This window comes from Odocoileus virginianus, chromosome X (genome assembly GCF_023699985.2).
Source record: "Odocoileus virginianus isolate 20LAN1187 ecotype Illinois chromosome X, Ovbor_1.2, whole genome shotgun sequence".
Lineage (NCBI taxonomy): Eukaryota > Metazoa > Chordata > Mammalia > Artiodactyla > Cervidae > Odocoileus > Odocoileus virginianus.
Genome location: NC_069708.1, coordinates 37,869,097 through 37,888,543, shown reverse-complemented (window position 1 = coordinate 37,888,543; position 19,447 = coordinate 37,869,097). Strand labels below are relative to the sequence as shown.

The following is a 19,447-nucleotide window of genomic DNA, read 5'->3' as shown; positions in this document are numbered from 1 at the left end:
AGATTCAATGCAATCGCTATGAAACTACCAACGGTATTCTTCACAGAACTAGAACAAATAATTTCACAATTTGTATAGAAATACAAAAAATCTCGAATAGCCAAAGTAATCTTGAGAAAGAAGAATGGAACTGGAGGAATCAATCTGCCTGACTTCAAACTATACTACAAAGCTACAGTCATCAAGACAGTATGGTACTTGAACAAAGACAGAAATATAGATCAATGAAACAAAATAGAAAGCCAGGAGATAAATCCAGGTACCTATGGACACCTCATCTTTGACAAAGGAGGCAAAAATATACAATGGAGAAAAGACAATCTCTTTAACAAGTGGTGCAGGGAAAACTGGTCAACCCTGTGTAAAAGAATGCAACTAGAACACTTTCTAACACCATACACAAAAATAAACTCAAAATGGATTAAAGATCTAAATGTAAGGCCAGAAATTATAAAACTCATAGAAGAAAACATAGGCAGAACACTCTCTGACATAAATCACAGCAAGATCCTTTATGACACACCCCCCAGAGTAATGGAAACAGAAAGTAAATAAATAAACAAATGGGACCTAACTAAACTTAAAAGCTTTTGGGCAACGAAGGAAACTATAAGCAAGGTAAAAAGGCAGCCTTCAGAATGGGAGAAAATAATAGAAAATGTAAAAACTGACAAACAATTAATCTCCAAAATATACAAGCAGTCCATGCAGCTCAATAACAGAAAAATGCACAATACAATCAAAAAGTGGAGAAAAGAACCAAACAGATATTTCTCCAAAGAAGACATATAGATGGCAATGTGGGAGACCTGGGTTCGATTCCTGGGTTGGGAAGATAAAAGGCTACTCACTCCAGTATTCTGGCCTGGAAAATTCCATGGATTGCATAGTCCATGGAGTCACAGAGATGGACATGACTGAGTGACTTCCACATACATACATATGTGAATAGTTCATAGCACTTAGCTGGCAACTTTGTTTAATAAGTAATTCAATTGAATTCTGTTTAAAATGTACTGGGGAACACAATAAATACCAAGATATCTTGCTCATTCCATAACATAGTAAAGAGCACAGATTTATTTTAAAATTCAGAAATATGTAAATTAAGCATTAGGGACAAATGCCAATTTCCTATTATCCAACCTAGATTTTAAGCTTTTCAAAGATAGAAGTGCCAAGGTAGGCTTAAAAACATCATCTCACTAAGATTAATAAAAAGGAGAAAAAAGTACTGAGAGTCTGCAAGTATACAGGAGAGTAAATCTATTCTAGATTGCCAATGAAAATTAATAAAACTCTACCCAATTGCTTTGTATATGCCTCACATATATAAGAGGAGCTCAGGAAATATATTTTTTTGTTTAATGAATAAGTAAATACCACCTTTATGCATGTCGGTTTGGCAACTTACTGATATTTTCCATGCTTTCTCACCTACAATTCCATTTCTAGAGACTTATTCAAAGGAAACAGTTACATATGTATTGTAAAGATTCAGGTACAAAGTGTTTTAACAAAGCACTGATTACAATAACAAAATAATTGGAAATACACTAAATTTCCAGAATATATGAAAAATATACATTTGATAATGATGTATTCATACAACAGAATATTTATGCCACTATTAAGAATTCTGTCCAATGCCATCCAACAGTCAGTGACAGGGTCAAGATTCAGATTTAGGCCTGTTTGTCTCCAATATATATTTCTAAGCATGCAGATATATCTTAAGGGTAACTTGAGGCTAGAAAAGATGAAATATACTATGGTGAAGAGAATAAGTTACTACAATGAGACATTAAAAGGCTGGCATGATAGACTAGATTAATGAGATGTAAGTTAAAAAGACATAAATGTACCTGTAACTAAGTCTAAAATGTATATATGCATAAGTACAAATTGGGAAAGTACTAGTATACTAATAGCTTACTAGTAGTCCATATAAAAAAGTTTAATGAATTTTAGAGAACAGTACATTCCTTATGTCATGGTCAAAAGCTGATTTTAAGCAAGGTTGATTGTGATGATCCAAAACAAAAATAAATATAAAAACAAATGTGATCTTAGACTGAGACACCAGGGAAGCCTAGTCAGCATTAAAACAGAAATAAATAATCTCGAGCAAGAGAAATCAGAGTCTGACTTTATCTTGCAGTATTCAAAATACTTACACCAGAAGAAAACACTAGTTATCCTGAACATGTTTGGCAGAGAAAGATTATGAAAGTGAAGGGACTCAAAGCTTTGACCCAGGAACAATTGTTAAATTACTAATATGTTTACCCAGGAAGCAAAACTAAATAAAGTGATGGACATTTGAAGAGTTGTTTTGTGGAAGAGAGATGAGAATTGTTCTGGATGGCATCAATGCAAGGGCCAATAGGTAGAAGTTATGATTATAAGACAGGTTTGTGTTTGCTGAAAGAAAGGACCTTAAATTGAATGAGAACTGCCATAAAATGGAATGGACTGCCTTAGGTTCCTTTATCCAGAGTTTTATTCACGTTGAAGAAAACATCCAGTTAGTGTGCCTATTGTAGAGGGAATTACAATACTATAGAGAAGGCTGAATTAGAAAACATCTAAGATTGCTTTCAAAACTGAGATCTTAATGAATTCCTTAAACTAAAGCTTCCAAATATCATGTGCACCTATATAACATTTTTCCAGAAACAAAAATTAGACTGCTTACAAGAACTAAAACCCTACACTACTCATTGATTATTCATTAAGAAAAATCACAAACTGTTTTTCATTGGAGTTAGTATATTAGATGTTTGGGCTAAAAATAATACAATATTTACTCTGAGACATCTTGTAACTATTTCTCTCAACTTAAAAAAAACATGCCTAACAAATATTTCAAAGACATTTTTGATGAATAGAGTTAACAAACAAACCCACCTCACAGTTTTTACATCATATTTATGTCATACAAAATTCACAAACTTTTGTAGGCAAGTTACCTGCTCTGGTTTCACTAGCTGCTTTTTGGACTCCTCTTCTTTGGCTGCATGCACACTTACAGATGCATATATTAGACCTCCTGGCATGGTTGTCAGCTTTCCCATCTGAGAAAATACATCAAAACGCATTTTTAATTGAAAAGTTTCCCACCCTCTATTTCCTGATAAATTTGAGGGAGGCACATTTGAAGAACACTATGGGTTTCATTTAAATGTATTAAATACTCAAGCATTCCAAACAATTCATACCCTTTTAGGATATAATTCCTAAAATTCTTCTCTCATGCTAGATGGTAGAGTGTTATTTTCACCAATTTTTTAACTACTTACTTCATATGGAATATAGCAATATAATAATTAGCAGGAAGAAGTGAATATAAAATTTTACAGGTGAAGTGAGATAGATTATGATATTCACTCAGTTCACAAATATTAACTGAGCAATTACTATATGCCAGACCCATTGGGAACAAAACAACAATTCTTGTTTTCATGGAGTTGACATTCTAGTGGAGTGAGACAGAAGATATACACAATACATAAATTATATGGTATATTACAATGGATAATGCTAAGGAGAATGGTATTGTTTCCTTAATTTCTCTTTCTGTTTTCTCATTGTTAGTGTATAGGAATGCAAGAGATTTCTGTGTGTTAATTTTATATCCTGCAACTTTACTGTATTCATTGATTAGCTCTAGTAATTTTCTGGTAGAGTCTTTAGGGTTTTCTATGTAGAGGGGAATACATGTAAATCCATGGCTAATTCATTTCAATGTATGACAAAAACTACTGTAATGATGTAAAGTAATTAGCCTCCAACTAATAAAAATAAATGGAAAAAAAAATTAAAAAAAATAAAATAAAAAAAATGCTAAGGAGAAAGTAAAAAATAAGGGTTTTCTGAAGTACTAGGTGATTCAGGTTGTATCTTGAAACAAAATTTATAATCACATTATTTATAAAAATAACTTCCTACCATTACAAATCTTATGCCCCTAACTAATACATTCCTTTTTAGCTATTATATTTGATGCTTGATCTAAAGCCAAAAGTGACCTTTGTTTTTTATATAACTTGATTTAAATTAAGAATGCATAAAAATTACTGGCTCTAAGAACAAAGTGCTCCACTGTTTATCCAGTATCAAAATAATTCCTAAAGATTATACATTCAACAAGGCTAAATGAAAAACTTTACAGGGAACAACTATTTTAAGAGCTTTATTCTTTAGACTCGAAAGGAGGGCTTGCTGAAATTGACAAAAGACATCCACAGGGAAGAGGTTTCTCTGGCTTAAACATAAGTGGAATTGTACAAGAGCTGGAAGAAACACCAGCCAAAGGATTCCAGATGTTCTCGGATAAGAGTGATAGTAACTGCATTTCATTTCTGACATATCTTTCCATAATTTCTGGGCAGAATAAGGGAAAGTACTGGTACTAGTAAAGCAATTTCCTGTTTAGGCATGACTCTGATTTAGATTGAGACTCAAAAAATATACAGTAAAATTAAGACTCAACACTAATTAAAAGAAATTGTTTTCACTGTTTTCCTACCTTCAACCTTCCCTCTAGTACATATGTCAGCATCACAGAACAATTTATCTAGTCCTGGCTTCCCAAAATACATCACTTTTGATTTCTTATACATAGTTGGTATTTACTAACGAAATAACAAGATTTCCACTCAATATATAATGCCAGGTATCAAAAAATACATATATTAAAACTGATGCTGGCAAGAATGTTCTCCTATATATCTGAAAAAACATTTTAATAAAGCTCTGAAGTGATTATTTGAATCATGTTAATTCTTACAATATTTTAAAGCTATTTTTAAAATACCTGATTAGACCTTACTTCCTAGATAGAAGAAAAAAATTTTTGAAGATGCCAATATTTGAAAAAAATTCAACAATCTATGTTCTCATTCATAGTCATTTTACTTCACATAATGGAAAAATAACACGTAGGCTATAAAATAATTTCACAGGTATTACTTTATAATCCAGTGCTACAGAGTGTAGACTAATTAAATTAGTGGCCTAAACTTTTCCATATTTCAGCCCAGGAACTTGAGGCACAGTTTCCAGCCTGAAATATGAACTTTTCCATATTTCAGTCTGGGAACTTAGGGTGTAAGCCACTAATTAGTCTACAGAAGTGAATATTCTTGCCAGCATCAGTTTATATATATATATATATATATATATATATATATATATATATATATATGTAAATAATATACAGGGCTTCCCTTACAGTGCAGTTGGTAAAGAATCTGCCTGCAATGCAGGAGACCCCTGTCCAATTCCTGGGTCACAAAGATGTGCTAGAGAAGGTATAGGCTACCCACTCCAGTATTCTTGGGCTTCCCTTGTGGCTCAGCTGGTAAAGAATCCGCCTGCAATGCGGGAGACCTCGGTTCGATCCCTGGGTTGGAATGATCCCCTGGAGAAGGGAAAGGCTACCCACTCCAGTATTCTGGCCTGGAGAATTCCACGGACTGTATAGTCCATGGAGTCACAAAGAGTTGGACACGACTGAGCGAGTTTCACTTTCACTAAAAAGTTAAAACAGTAGTATAACCTTGAAAAATGCCCAAGTATTGATATCTTTGCTACATTTTCTACTCTGTAGGGCAGAGTCCATCCACCTTGACTTTCAGTGATAAAGCTGTATGGCATAATGGCAAAAACATAAGCTCACAAGTTGCACGACTTGGTTTTGAACTCAAGTTGTGGAGCTTACTGTCTACGTTTGGGCAAGTTACTTAAGGTCTTTAAGAGTTATGCTGCCCAATATGGTAATTACTAGCTACACTGTTGTTCAGTTACTAAGTCATGTCCGACTCTGCAACTGCAGCACTCCAGGCTTCCCCGTCCTTTATTATCTCCCGGAGTTTGCTCAAACTCATGTCCATTGAGTCAATGATGCCATCCAACCATCTCATCCTCTGTGGCTCCCTTCTCCTCTTGCCCTTAATCTTTCCCAACATCAGGGAAACATCCAATGAGTCGGTTCTTTGCATTAGGTGGCCAAAGTATTGGGGCTTCAGCTTCAGCATCAGTCCTTCCCATGAATATTTAAGGTTGATTTCCTTTAAGACTGAAAGGTTTAATCTCCTTGCAGGCCAAGGGACTCTCAAGAGTTTAGTCCCAGCTCTGTTCTTAAACACCTATGTAATCTCTAGTTAAGTCACAGGCCTATGTTTCTTTATTTGTAAAAATATCTTGTGCAGATAATCTCTGAGGGCCTTAGAACTGCATTCTCCAATAGGGTAGCCAATATCCACATGTTATTTAAAATTATATCTCAACTAATGAAAATTTAAAAATTAAAATTAAATTTTAATTAAAATTAAAAATTCAGTTCCTTCATCCCCCTAGCCACGTTTCAAGGTCTCAATAGATACATATGACTCTAGTGGCCACCAACTGGACAGCACAGAAACAGAACATTCCTACCATAGGGGAGAGTTTTATTGGATAGTACTGCCTTAGAGTTCCAACCTTTAGGATTTTCTTATAATTCTATCAAAAAAGAGATTAAGATTTTGATGAGATATATACACTCCTATGTTTATCACAGCATTATTCACAATGGCCAAGATATGGAAACAACCCAAAAGTTCATCCACAGATGAATGGATATAAAAGATGTGGTATACATACATGTGCATGAGTGCCTATGTACTAAATTGCTTTCATCATGTAACCATAGGGTTACTCTTTGTAACCTTATGGACTGTAGTCCCCCAGGCTCCTCTGTCCATGGGATTCTCCAGGCAAGAATATTGGATTGGGTTGCCATGCTCTTCTCCAGGGGATCTTCCCAACCTAGGGATCAAACCTGGGTCTCTTATGTCTCCTGCATTGGCAGGCAGGTTCTTACCACTACCACTACTTGAGAAGCCCATACACGATGGGATATTATTCAGCCATGATAAAGGAGGATATCATACCATTTTCAATGATATGGATGGACTTTGAGCATATTATATTAAGCCATATAAGTCAGAGAAAGACAAGTACTGGAGAATGTCAGTTACATGTGAAATTTAAAAAAGTCAAACCTGTAAAAACCAGATAGTAAAATGATGGCTACTAAGGGATGTGGGGGAGGGGAATAAGATTGGTGAGGTATAAGGGTACAAACTTGTACATAGTAAATAAGCCATGGAGATCTAAGGCACAATATAGACAATGTACTATAATTACATAATTTGATAAATATTATATAACAGCAGTCACATTACAACATATACATGTATAAAAGCAACAAATAATACACCTTAAATTTACACATTACATATCAAATTTATTCAATAAGAAACGATGATTGCTGCTTTCAAATATATCAGTTTTAACTCTAAATCCATCTATTCAGGGCATATATGCTAACCTGAAAACAGCAGAAGAAAGAACTGGACACTAATTATACTACTACCGAATATAATGGCATTACATTTTTAAGAAAGTAAAATATGAAAATAGAAATTTTATCCTATTACAGGAATGATGGTTTAAAACTATAAATCCGAAAACAGTCTCATAAAATCATGAAAACAAACCTATAAAACAGCTGACCCTGGAACAGTGGAGAGCTTAGGGGTGCTGACCCTCCTTGCAGTAAAAAATTCACGTGCAACTTTACAGTTGGCTTTCTATATCTGTGGCTCCACACCCACAGATTCAACCAAACTGGGATCATGTAGTACTGCAGCAAGCATTTAGTGGAAGGAATTTGCATATAAGTGGACCTGTGCAGTTCAAACTCATGTTGTTCGCTGTATTCATTATACTTACATCTTCCCATTTTTTACACAAATAATAGTCAAACCACTGTGCTAGATACTAGAAAAATAAATGTAAAAATATATGCCCCCACTTCCCAAGCCCCATCTCCAAGGGAATTTACCATCACTTTTCTATCCTTGTCTCAGTTCACTACTCTCCCTCAGGAATTCTTTGATGTAGTTAAGCTCAACTGGTTGCTTATTTCCATGTCATAACCCCCAGTAATACCCTCTCTACTATATTGGCCATTCTTAAGAACTACTTAGATATAGTACTCTTCATGTGGTCTTTCCTACCCCTCTAATTATATATTTTATATATATATAATATTTATTAATTATAATTATATATATAATTATGTCTAATTAGAAATAGTCAGTGAAATCCAGGAAGCACAGAGTCCAGGCAGGATAAACCCAAAGAGGAACACACTGAGACACATAGTAATCAAACTGACAAAAATTAAAGACAAACATAAAATATTAAAAGCAACAAAGGAAAAAAAAATAAAAGCAACAAAGGAAAAACAACAAATAACATACAAGGGAATTCCCATCAGGCTATCAGCTGATTACTCAACAGAAACTCTACAAGCCACAGGGGAATGGCATGATATATTTAAAGTGATGAAAGGGAAGAACCTACAACCAAGAATACTCTACCCAGCAAGACTCTCCTTCAGATTTGATGAAGAAATCAAAAGCTTTCTAGACAAGCAACAGTTAAGAGAATTCAGCACCACCAAACCAACTTTACAACAAATGCTAAAGGAACTTCTCTAGAAAGGAAATAAGAGAAGGAAAAGACCTACCTCCACAAAATAAACCCAAAACAATTAAGAAAACAGTAATAAGGTCATGTGCTGTGCTGTGCCTAGTCACTCAGTCATGTCCAATTCTTTGCGATCCCATGGACTGCAACCCACCAGGCTCCTCTGTCCATGGGATTCTCCAGGCAAGAATACTGGAGTGGGTTGCCATGCCCTCCTCCTCCAGGGGACCTTCCCAACCCAGGGATTGAACCCAGGTCTCCCACATTGCAGGCAGATTCTTTACCATCTGAGCCAGGGAAGCCCAATAGGATTATATGTATTGATAATAACCTCAAACGTAAATGGATTAAATGTACCAACCAAAAGACAGACTGGCTGAGCAGATGAAAACATGTACATGTATGAAAATATGTGCACTCCACTTACCACATCACTCTGCTTGACCCCCCAACTTGCATGTAATTATTTTATATTGTTAGGTTAATCATGTTCCTATTATAGCTTGTATTTGTAATTATCTTTTTTTTTTTTTTTTGGTCTGGCTATTGATCGTGAAAACCAATAAACATCTTTCACTATTATGATTATGTAACTACTCCTCACTTAAAACAAGTATACCATGATTGGTCAACAGAAAAATAACAGATTTCTGTATCACCAAAACCACCATTTAATAGAAAAGCCTGTAATCACTTTTTAAAATCCAAATGCATATCAGAATTATCCTTGAATTTTTTTGAAAAATTCAAATGCCCAGTTACTGCTTTCTTTTTTCCACCAGAGCTCCAGATATGATTCTAGTTAGCATTCGTGTTTAAAAACAACTGAACTATATGGGGACCTTTCACTTTTATCTAGTTAAATGGCAACCCACTCCAGTATTCTTGCCTGGAGAATCCCAGGGACAGAGGAGCCTGGTGGGCTGCTGTGTATGGGGTCACACAGAGTTGGACATGACTGAAGCGATTTAGCAGCAGCAGCAGCAGCAGCAGTTTGCTTCATTTTTTCTATCTCATATTCAGTGCTCCCATTTCATTTAGTTTGTTTTCATTTTTGCAACTTTTTCTTTTTGTTATTTCTCAAGCCTTCATCAAGTGTAGTAGAAAAGCTCTTATATACACATAGACGAATAATATGTGTAATATATATATTAGAATACTTATGAGTTTTTGCTTAACTAAAACTGTATAACATTTGATTCCACTTGTTTGACTTAGTATGAATAGAATGTAAGATTTCTAATTTTAAGAAATAGATATGCAACAAGAAACAGAGGTTTACTACATAGCATAGGGAACTACAGTAAATAGCTTGCAATAACCTGTAATGGAAAATAATTTCAAAAATAATATAAAAGCATATATAACTGAATCACAAAACAAAAGAATTCTACTTTTTGAAATTTAGTAATGTTTATCTTTTTGCCAGTTTTTCTAAATGTCCTATGGACATCTTATAACAATGTATGAGACACAAAATCTAAATATATTTGTTTAGGATGTAGGATTAATATAAATTAATATAAACAGAAATCTATTACATTTAAATTATTAATGACATCATTCAAGATGCTCCTATTCTTATTTTTTCTGTACTTGATAAAATATTCTCAGAGAAATGTTAATATGTCTCACTATGATTATACATATTTTTCTTCCCTCTTATATTTTTCTGATTTTGCTTTATGTATCTTTGTTTCTTTGTTGTTAGGTGTCTAATGGTTTATAATGCCTATCTTCTTTGTGAACTGTACCTTTTATCATTAAAATATTCATCTTTTTTCATTTAAAAGTAAATAAATTAATTTATTTAATATAAGCAAAGTTAAATAATGAAGATACTGAATGATGAAAAATAGGTTAAACTCTCTCTGGGTTAAGATGAATGGGAAGTACCTGGTACACTTCAGTTCTAATCTTCATCAAAATTAAAATTCCAGTACTTAAAAAGTTCAATCTTAAATTAGCCAGAACAAATAACTGCCAACCTCAGTGTGGCTTGGATAGATATGTTTGTGGTTTTTTTTTGTTTTTTTTAACTGTAGCATTAACTTGTAGAACATTATGTTAAAGCATTTCAAGCACCAAGTGCTTTAATTATGATGTACTAAAGAACCAAATTATTTTAAAATTTATGAACACTCAATTATTGTGATGTAATTATTACTAAATCCTAAAGGAGTCAATCCTAAAGGAAATCAGTCCTGAATATTCATTGGAAGGACTGATGCTGAAGCTCTAATATTTTGGCCACCTGATGCGGAGAACTGACTCATTGGAAAAAAACCTGATGCTGGGAAGGTTTTAAGGCTGGAGGAGAAGGGGACAACAGAGGATGAGATGGTTGGATGGCATCACCAACTTGATGGACATGAGTTTGAGCAAGCTCTGGGAACTGGTGATGGACAAGAAAGCCTGGCATGCTGCAGCCCATGGGGTTACAAAGTGACACACGACTGAGCGACTGAACTGAATTATTACTAACACCTGAAAGTGTCAAAAGTTTATCTAAGAAAAATAAAAACTAAAGTAGAAAATTAAAAACAAGAACAGGGAATGTAGCCATTACATAAACATTTTAAACATCCTCCAGAAGTAGTAATGCAGATTGACATAATTCAATTTTATTCAGTTCATGGTAATCAGTCAGAAAAATACTAACTTACTGTCAAAACCAGTAAATAAATTTTCAAAAACATCTAACAGTCCCCTTTCACAATACATATTTACAAGCATGTGTATATCAAAGAAACTAGGCTATATCTACCTTATAGTGTTGTAGGAAAGGGATATTGAGAGCATTCTATTTACTTGAGAAAATGATAATACTCCAGTAAGAGATGATTTTCAAGGTGTTGTCAATTTAGAGTTCAGTTGCTACTAAATTTCAAAATAGGATTAAATAAACTATACAGAAAATGAAGTGAATCTCTCTAAAATACTGCTTTATTTTCCTGGCTCAACAAACAAGCCATCTTAGTTTCTCCCTCTGTATATATCCTCTGGGGTTAGCAGACATTTGGTCTTGTTCAAAATGTCTGTAAGACGTTTGGCCAACATCAAAAGGTCTTTGATATTTGGTCCTATCCAAAACCACTTGAAACAGGTCAAATACGCTCATGGATGTCTTAGACGGGACCAAATTTCAAGGATCTTTTGGTGTTGTCCAAATGTTTCATTAACCAATTGTCTTATGGACCAAATGTGTTTGTTAGAACCTCTGGCTCTAACCAAATTCATCTTCCTAGGCCAAAACATGTCAAGTACATTCCTTCCTCAGTGCCTTCACTCACTTCATTTTCTCTGCTAGACTATCTACCCCTCTCCTAAACCTAACAGTGACTGGCACATAGTAGGTACTCAAAAAAATCTGTAGAATGAATACACTTGCCAAACCCTGCCCTTCCTTGAAGGTCTAGCTCAAGTCCTACTAACTCACTCATAGCCATCTTTCTAAATTCATAAAGCTCTTATTTGTGTGAAATTCTAATCTGGAATTAAACAAACATAATGTTACATTACTATTTACCCTTAAATATATAGCCTATTTTTCTACTAAAATGTAGGTTCCTAGTGAGTAGTCTTATGCCCCTTTGCATTCACAGGGCTCTGTAGGGCTAAGGATCTGAAAAAAAGTTATAAAATAATTCACTCGTTTATATAGGGCAGTATACATAGGTAACTTAGCAAGTTCTACTATGTAACATTTATTGACTACCTATGTGTCAACCATTTGTGAAGGGAAATGATAACTAAAGGTCCTTAAAGCTAATCTGAAATTGTAAGACTGATTCAATGGTCTGAGTTTTTTGAGAATTCAATGAAAATTATGCATTATGGTCTCTCCAAATGTAGTTATTCTTAAAATTTTGCATATGCCTGCAGGCTCTGCCATACTCTCTGACGCACTTGGGGACCCAATTAATTCAGCCCCACCACAACTAAAATTTTTCACAAATACATCTTATTCTAATTCATGTATAGATGACTCAGAGAAATTTTCTTATTAACAATTCTCACAAGAATGTTTAAAGAATCAAATACTACAGTAGATGAAAATTTTATAAACTGTTTAGTGTTAGATAAATGGAAGGAAGTATTCTTATACCACAGTTCTTGACTAAATTTCAACCTTATGAAGACTATATCTAATGAACAAACCTGATTCCTTTTTACTAGAAACAACATTCTACTTTGCATGTGTCATGCCAAAACTTCTTCATGAAATCAATGTAATTATTATATCAAATATCTTAAAATATAATACTCTCTTAGTTGATGCATTTTTAGCTACAATGGTCAATAATACCTTGCTTAAGTAATACCTTAGGGAAAATTATACCTTTATACAATAATTGCTTAATTTTTAAAAGGCTTCATTTTTTGAGGTCAAAAGATTCAGAAATGGAGGGAGTTGGAAAGGTATGAAAAGAAGTATTCCTCTTAGTGTAAGGTTGGTGCCTGAGGAGCTAGCTGTTCACAAGGAAAATCTCATCAGCACAAGGGTGTTTATGATTTGCGACTTAGCGACTAAATCACCACCACCACCACCACCATACTCTGGTAGGGTAAAGAGGAAAGTTACAGTCTGCCGTCCCTGGTAAAGGAAAAAAGTAGCTTACCCATCTCCAATTGTTCCTACTTTTTACTCTTTCTCCTCCTCACCTCTTTCCCCCACCCTTTTTTTCCCCCCAGCAAATATCTATTCTACTTCTTTTTCTTTTCTAATAGACTTTTAAAAAACTACTTATTTATTTTGTTGCTCTGGGTCTTCATTGTTATGCACAGGCTTTCTCCAGTTGCAGTGAGCAGGGGCTACGGTTCATTGTGGTGTGTGGGCTTCTCATCGCGGTTGCATCTCTTGGGAACACAGGCTCTAGGTGTGTGGGCTTCAGTAGTTGTAGTATGTGGGCTCAGTAGTTTGGTACATGGCATATGGGATCTTTCCAGACCAAGGATTGAACCCGTGTCCCCTGTATTAGCAGGTGGATTTTTAACCATGGGACCAGCAGGGAAGTTCTTGTTTCACTTATTTTTCAATCCTTATTTTACCTCCATTTCCTACTTTTCCATCTTTCTCCCTTTCCTTTGTAGATCTGAATGGCTAATAGCTTGCCTTATCAGCAGGGGAGAGAAGATTGTGACTTTCTGGGTGATTTCCTTCATCCACAGAGCTGAAGTACAAACACACAGGCATAAATGAAGTTCAGCCTCTTTTGAAATATTAGGTAGGAGGCAGGAAGAACATAAATTGGCCTAGAAAATCAAGCACTGCTTCGAGATAAACTAAACATTATTGAAAGCAATATAAAATGGTAAGACTGGTTTCAAAATATCATGCTGTGTTTCAGCACCTTCTTTCTACTAGAGTTTCAGTCTCAGAATACAAAGTGACCTTACCAGTCTTCTGGTTCAGTCATTCCTCTGACAACAGAATCCCTCCTATAACACACTACCAAGTGACCCTCCAGTGTATGTACTGATCCCCCTCAGTAATGGGAATCTCCACTAATAGATCATTCCATCTTTTTATAGCTCTATGAGAAAATTCTTCTAAAGACAGCACTGAAACATGCAATTTTCACTGGTCCTGATTACACTGTTTTGGTTCATGGAGCTAAGGTCCAGCCACTCTTGCCAATGAAAGCATATTATAATTCTCCATTACTAACTTTTGTGTCCCTTATATTACTTTTTCAATATTAATAAATTTTATGACAATAGCAAGTGCACAAACTCATCTTCTGCTTTAACAGAGATATCACCATATCTTTTTTTCTGACTAAAATTGAAACAAGAAAAGGTGCTAATGCTTCATTATGTAGCTATTGTTTAAGAACTATTTCTTGAGAGCAAGATAAAAGTCTTACACAAGACTTTGTTCTGTTTTAAAGTAATCACCAGTGAGTCACTAACAGGTCTATATATATCATGGTGCTTATTTTCTTAAAAAAAAAAATAATCAGTGGGTGAATCATCTCTAAGAGAATAAGCTATTATTAAATCTACTGAGAACAGAGTCTATCAGCTACAGCATTACTTATTATACTGGTACATGGAAATCAAATATTTTGCTGAAATAGGAAATTTTAAAACTCTGCCTGTACTTGTACTGTGCCTCAAACACTTGTACTGAAGAACAAATAAACTATGAGAATGTATCTGTACAAGTTGGGCCGTCCAGGTCAGCATTTCAAACAGTCTATTTCAAAGGATTGAAATGCTGAGATCAAAAATAAAGAACCTGTGAAAAAGCTATAGGGGTAAAACAGCCACAAACTATAAAGGCTTTAGCATCTCAATCCTCAAAGGTTTGAGATTGTAGTATGCTTTAATTTACACTCTTATCAGTTAGGTTTTTAATAGATGATCAATGAAAATGGTAATCTCATTTCCTCTACTAGAATTCTATCAAGAGAATCCTTAAATTTGGGTTATTCTTAAAGAAACCTTTCTTAATGCATGTTTTACATTATAGTTTTTTTAGTAAACAATCTCAGCAATAACCTCTGCATTTAAATTACACATAGATGGTATGGTAACCAAATAAACACATTGTATTTTACATTTTTAAAGATGATTTCTCTCATTAAAATATAATGAATAACCATCAAAGGTCTGAAACAAATCAAAATAATTCTAAGAAGAAACAAGGATACCCAGGTTTGATCCTTGGGTCGGGAGGATCCTCTGGAGAAGGAAATGGCAACCCACTCAAGTATTTTTGCATGGAAAATTCCATGGATGGAGGAACCTGACAGGCTAAAGTCCATGGGGTTGCAAAGACATGACTGAGGGGCTTCACTTCAAGAAGAAACAAGGCTATAACTATGTACTCATTTTAATAAAAACTGAATATATAACACAATGAATTTCTATTCTACTTGTTTGAGACTATTGCTATTCACTGTCACGAAAAACAAGTTACCAGCCTACTGGCATGAAGGAGGTGTGACTTAAATTGGGATCTGAGAGTCAAAAGAAATGTAGCATTATACTAGGTGCTGAGAAAACAAAGATTATTTTAAATACTATTAAAAACAACAGCAGCTAGAAATTACTGGATATTTGCTATAGCCCAGGCACAGTATTGTGCACAGTACGTATTATCTTTTTAGTGTCTCCTAGTATAAAATGCCATGGAATAAGTACTATTCTTATCCTAATTGTTCAGATAAGGAAACAGAGGTTTAGACAGGTTGATTTGACGAAAGTTATACAGCATGTGGGGAGAAGGCAATGGCAACCCACTCCAGTACTCTTGCCTGGAAAATCCCAGGAAAAGGGGAGCTTGGTGGGCTGCCGTCTATGGGGTTGCACAGAGTCGGACACGACTAAAGCGACTTAGCAGCAGCAGCAGCATACAGCATATGGAGCAGGGAAACTCTCACACAAACCCAAGAGATCTGCATATGATTGCTCAAAGTAGCATTATCTGAAACAGAAAAAGGTGTGGGGGAAGTCACCACAACATTCATTAAAAGAATAGAGAAATAATGTAGTATATTCTTACAACAGAATACTATACACAATGGAAATGAATGAATGAGAACTACATATACAATCATGAATAAATATTGAAAACAATGTTTTGATAAAAACAAGATGTAACAGGAGAACATAAGCAGCATAAACAAAATTTATATAATGCTTAAAAGCACACAGCAAAATAGTGTATAAAGTTTAAGAACACATGCATATAGACTAAAAGCCTAAAAACAGGCACAGCAATGTTAAATACAAAAGTGAGGAGAGTGGCTATGGGAAGTTCAAGGAGCAAGGGGAATACAGGCAGAGTTGGAAGAATACACAGGAGGTTTCAATTGCATTTGCAGTGCTCACTAATACCTCTTTGTACAACAGTAATATATTACATTTAAAAAAATCATAATTATTTTTTGTTTCAATGGCTTTTTGCTGCCTTCAAAATAAAGTTTCAACTTATCCTAGCATTCAAACACTCCATCATTTTCCTATTCCTAATGCAATCTTTTCTTCTATAAAGTAAACCCAAATTAACCTTTCTGATTTAGTCAACCTAATAGCCTTAAGTTCCTAGAACATAAAACAATGTTCAACCCAAAGCCATTGTTGACAAGCTAATTGCTTCATTCTTAGTGAACTAAATACTATCATGCAAGGTCTGAGAGGCCTCAAACTATCATAATATATATAGGTTATTTATTGAATTGCTTAGGATTTATTGTACATATTATTTGTTTTAATATTTAAATATATGTTCTCTTATATTCTCTATTGTATGTGGATATGACTTCTGTCAACAAAACTGTAAGTTAGAGCAGAAACGACATCATAAATTTGTGCTCATCTATATAGTACTTGATGTGTAATCAAAATTATTTCAGCTGTTGAACAGAACTTGAGGCATTTTATACTGCTACAATCCTCAGATAATTCAGACTTTAATGAAACGAGGAATTCCTAACTACAAGTTAATAACAGAGGTTCAAGACAAATAAAACATCCTGTCTTGGAATAATGTTAAAGATACAGACCTAATAAAAGAAACTACATATCTCTACTTGACAATAAGGAAGCTGAAGTGTGAAGTGAAAGTGTTAGTTGCTCAGTCATATCCGACTCTTTGCAACCACATGGAGACAGTAGCCCACCAGGCTTCTCTGTCCACGGAACTCTCCAGGCAAGAATACTGGAGTGGGTTGCCATTCCCTTCTCTAGGGGATCTTCCTGACCTGGAGATTAAACCTGGGCCTCCTGCATTGCAGGCAGATTCTTCATAGTCTGAGCCACCAGGGAAGCCCCAAAGTGTGGCTACCATTATATAAAATCCAGTACACAATACAACTAAATATTTCCTTTACCAGTGTAAGGTGAAGATTTTCGAGTTGAGGGTTATTTTTGTTTTTAAAGATGAGAAGCCTCAACTGTTCAAAAGAAAAACAAGCAAGAACTATAATTTAACAACTCTGAGTCACAGCTGCAATCACAAAAAACACTCCCCTTAAGAATCATTACCTAGTTTGTGTACTTTTCTGAGAAATATGCTGCAATTCTCAACTCTGTTACTCTTTATGTAATGTTTCTTTATTCTCTGGCTGTTTTCTAGATCTTCTCCTCTTTTCAGAAGTATGAAAATGAGGTAATGGGATGTATTTGTGTATGTGTGTTGTATTTGTTTTTCATGAGGTTCTCTCTGATTCTTAGATCTATGAGTTGATGTATGTCATTATTTTTGAAAAATTCCCAGTCATTATTTCGTCAAAGATTTCTTCTGACCTGCAGAAATATTATTAATGAATATCACTAAAGGTTAAAACTACAAGTCACAAGAAGAGTCACTTTTTAAAGTAAATTTTTTCAAATGACGTTTTGAAAAAAAAATGCATAAGTATATTTCATATTAATATTACCCTTTTTAATAATTAATATATTTTTATTTTTTAAGTTTTTTACTTTGTATTGGGGTATTGCAGCCATGAAATTAAAAGATGCTTACTCCTTGGAAGGAAAGATATGACCAACCTAGATAGCATATTAAAAAGCAGAGAAGGTCCGTCTAGTCAAGGCTATGGTTTTTCCAGTGGTCATGTATGGATGTGAGAGTTGGACTGTGAAGAAAGCTGAGTGCCGAAAAATTGATGCTTTTGAACTGTGGTGTTGGAGAAGACTCTTGAGAGTCCCTTGGACTGCAAGGAGATCCAACCAGTCCATCCTAAAGGAGATCAGTCCTGGGTATTCATTGGAAGGACTGATGCTGAAGCTGAAACTCCAATACTTTGGCCACTTTATGTGAAGAGTTGACTCATTGGAAAAGACCCTGATGCTGGGAGGGGTTGGGCGCAGGAGGAGAAGGGGACGACAGAGGATGAGATGGCTGAATGGCATTACCAACTCGATGGACATGAGTTTGAGTAAACTCCGGGAGTTGGTGATGGACAGGGAGGCCTGGCATGCTGCGATTCATGGGGTCGCAAAGAGTTGGGCACGACTGAACGACTAAACTGAACTGAACTGACAGCCAATTCACAATGTTGTGACAGTTTCAGGTGAACAGTGAAGGGACTAAGCCATACACATAAGTGTATCCATTCTCCCCCAAACTCCCCTCCCATCCAGGCTGCCACATAACATTGCACAGAGTCTCATGTGCTAAAAAATAGGTACTTGTTGGTTATGCATTTTAAAACCAAAGATGAAGAAGCTCTATACAGTCAGCAAAAACAAGACCAGGAGCTGACTGTCACTCAGATCATGAACTCCTTATTGTTAAATTCAGACTTAAATTGAAGAAAGTGGGGAAAACCACTAGCCCATTCAGGTATGACCTAAATCACATCCCTTATGATTATACAGCAGAAATGAGAAATAGATTTAAGGGGCTAGATCTGATAAGCAGAGTGTCTGATGAACTATGGGTGGAGGTTCATGACATGGTACAGGAGGCAGGGATTAAGACCATCCCCAAGAAAAAGAAATGCAAAAAATGAAAATGGCTGTATGAGTATGCCTTTCAAATAGCTGTGAAAAGAAGAGAAGTGAAAAGCAAAGGAGAAAGAGAAGAAATACCCATTTGAATGTGGAGTTCCAAAGAATAGCCAGGAGAGATAAGAAAGCCTTCCTCAGCGATCAAGGCAAAGAAATAGAGGAAAACAATAGAATTGGAAAGACTAGAGATCTCTTCAAGAAAATCAGACACACCAAGGGAACATTTCATGCAAAGATGGCTTCAATAAAGGACAGAAATTGCATGGACCTAAGAGAAGCAGAAGATAGTAAGAAGAGGTGGCAAGAATACACAGAAGAACTGTACAAAAAAGGTCTTCACAACCCAGATAATCATGATGGTGTGATCACTCACCTAGAGCTAGACATCCTGGAATGTGAACTCAAGTGAGCCTTAGGAAGCATCACTACGAACAAA

General features: G+C 35.1%; 1 protein-coding gene across 2 annotated transcripts in view; it reads right to left on the bottom strand.

Annotated features, from left to right (window-relative positions):
• Positions 1 to 19,447, bottom strand: part of APOOL (apolipoprotein O like) — a 114,164-nt gene that overhangs the window by 61,478 nt on the left and 33,239 nt on the right. For both annotated transcript variants that reach the window (XM_020875481.2, XM_070461963.1), the window contains exon 2: positions 2,973 to 3,077. In XM_020875481.2, the coding sequence (XP_020731140.2) occupies positions 2,973 to 3,077 (105 nt within the window). The remainder of the gene's footprint in view (positions 1 to 2,972; positions 3,078 to 19,447) is intronic.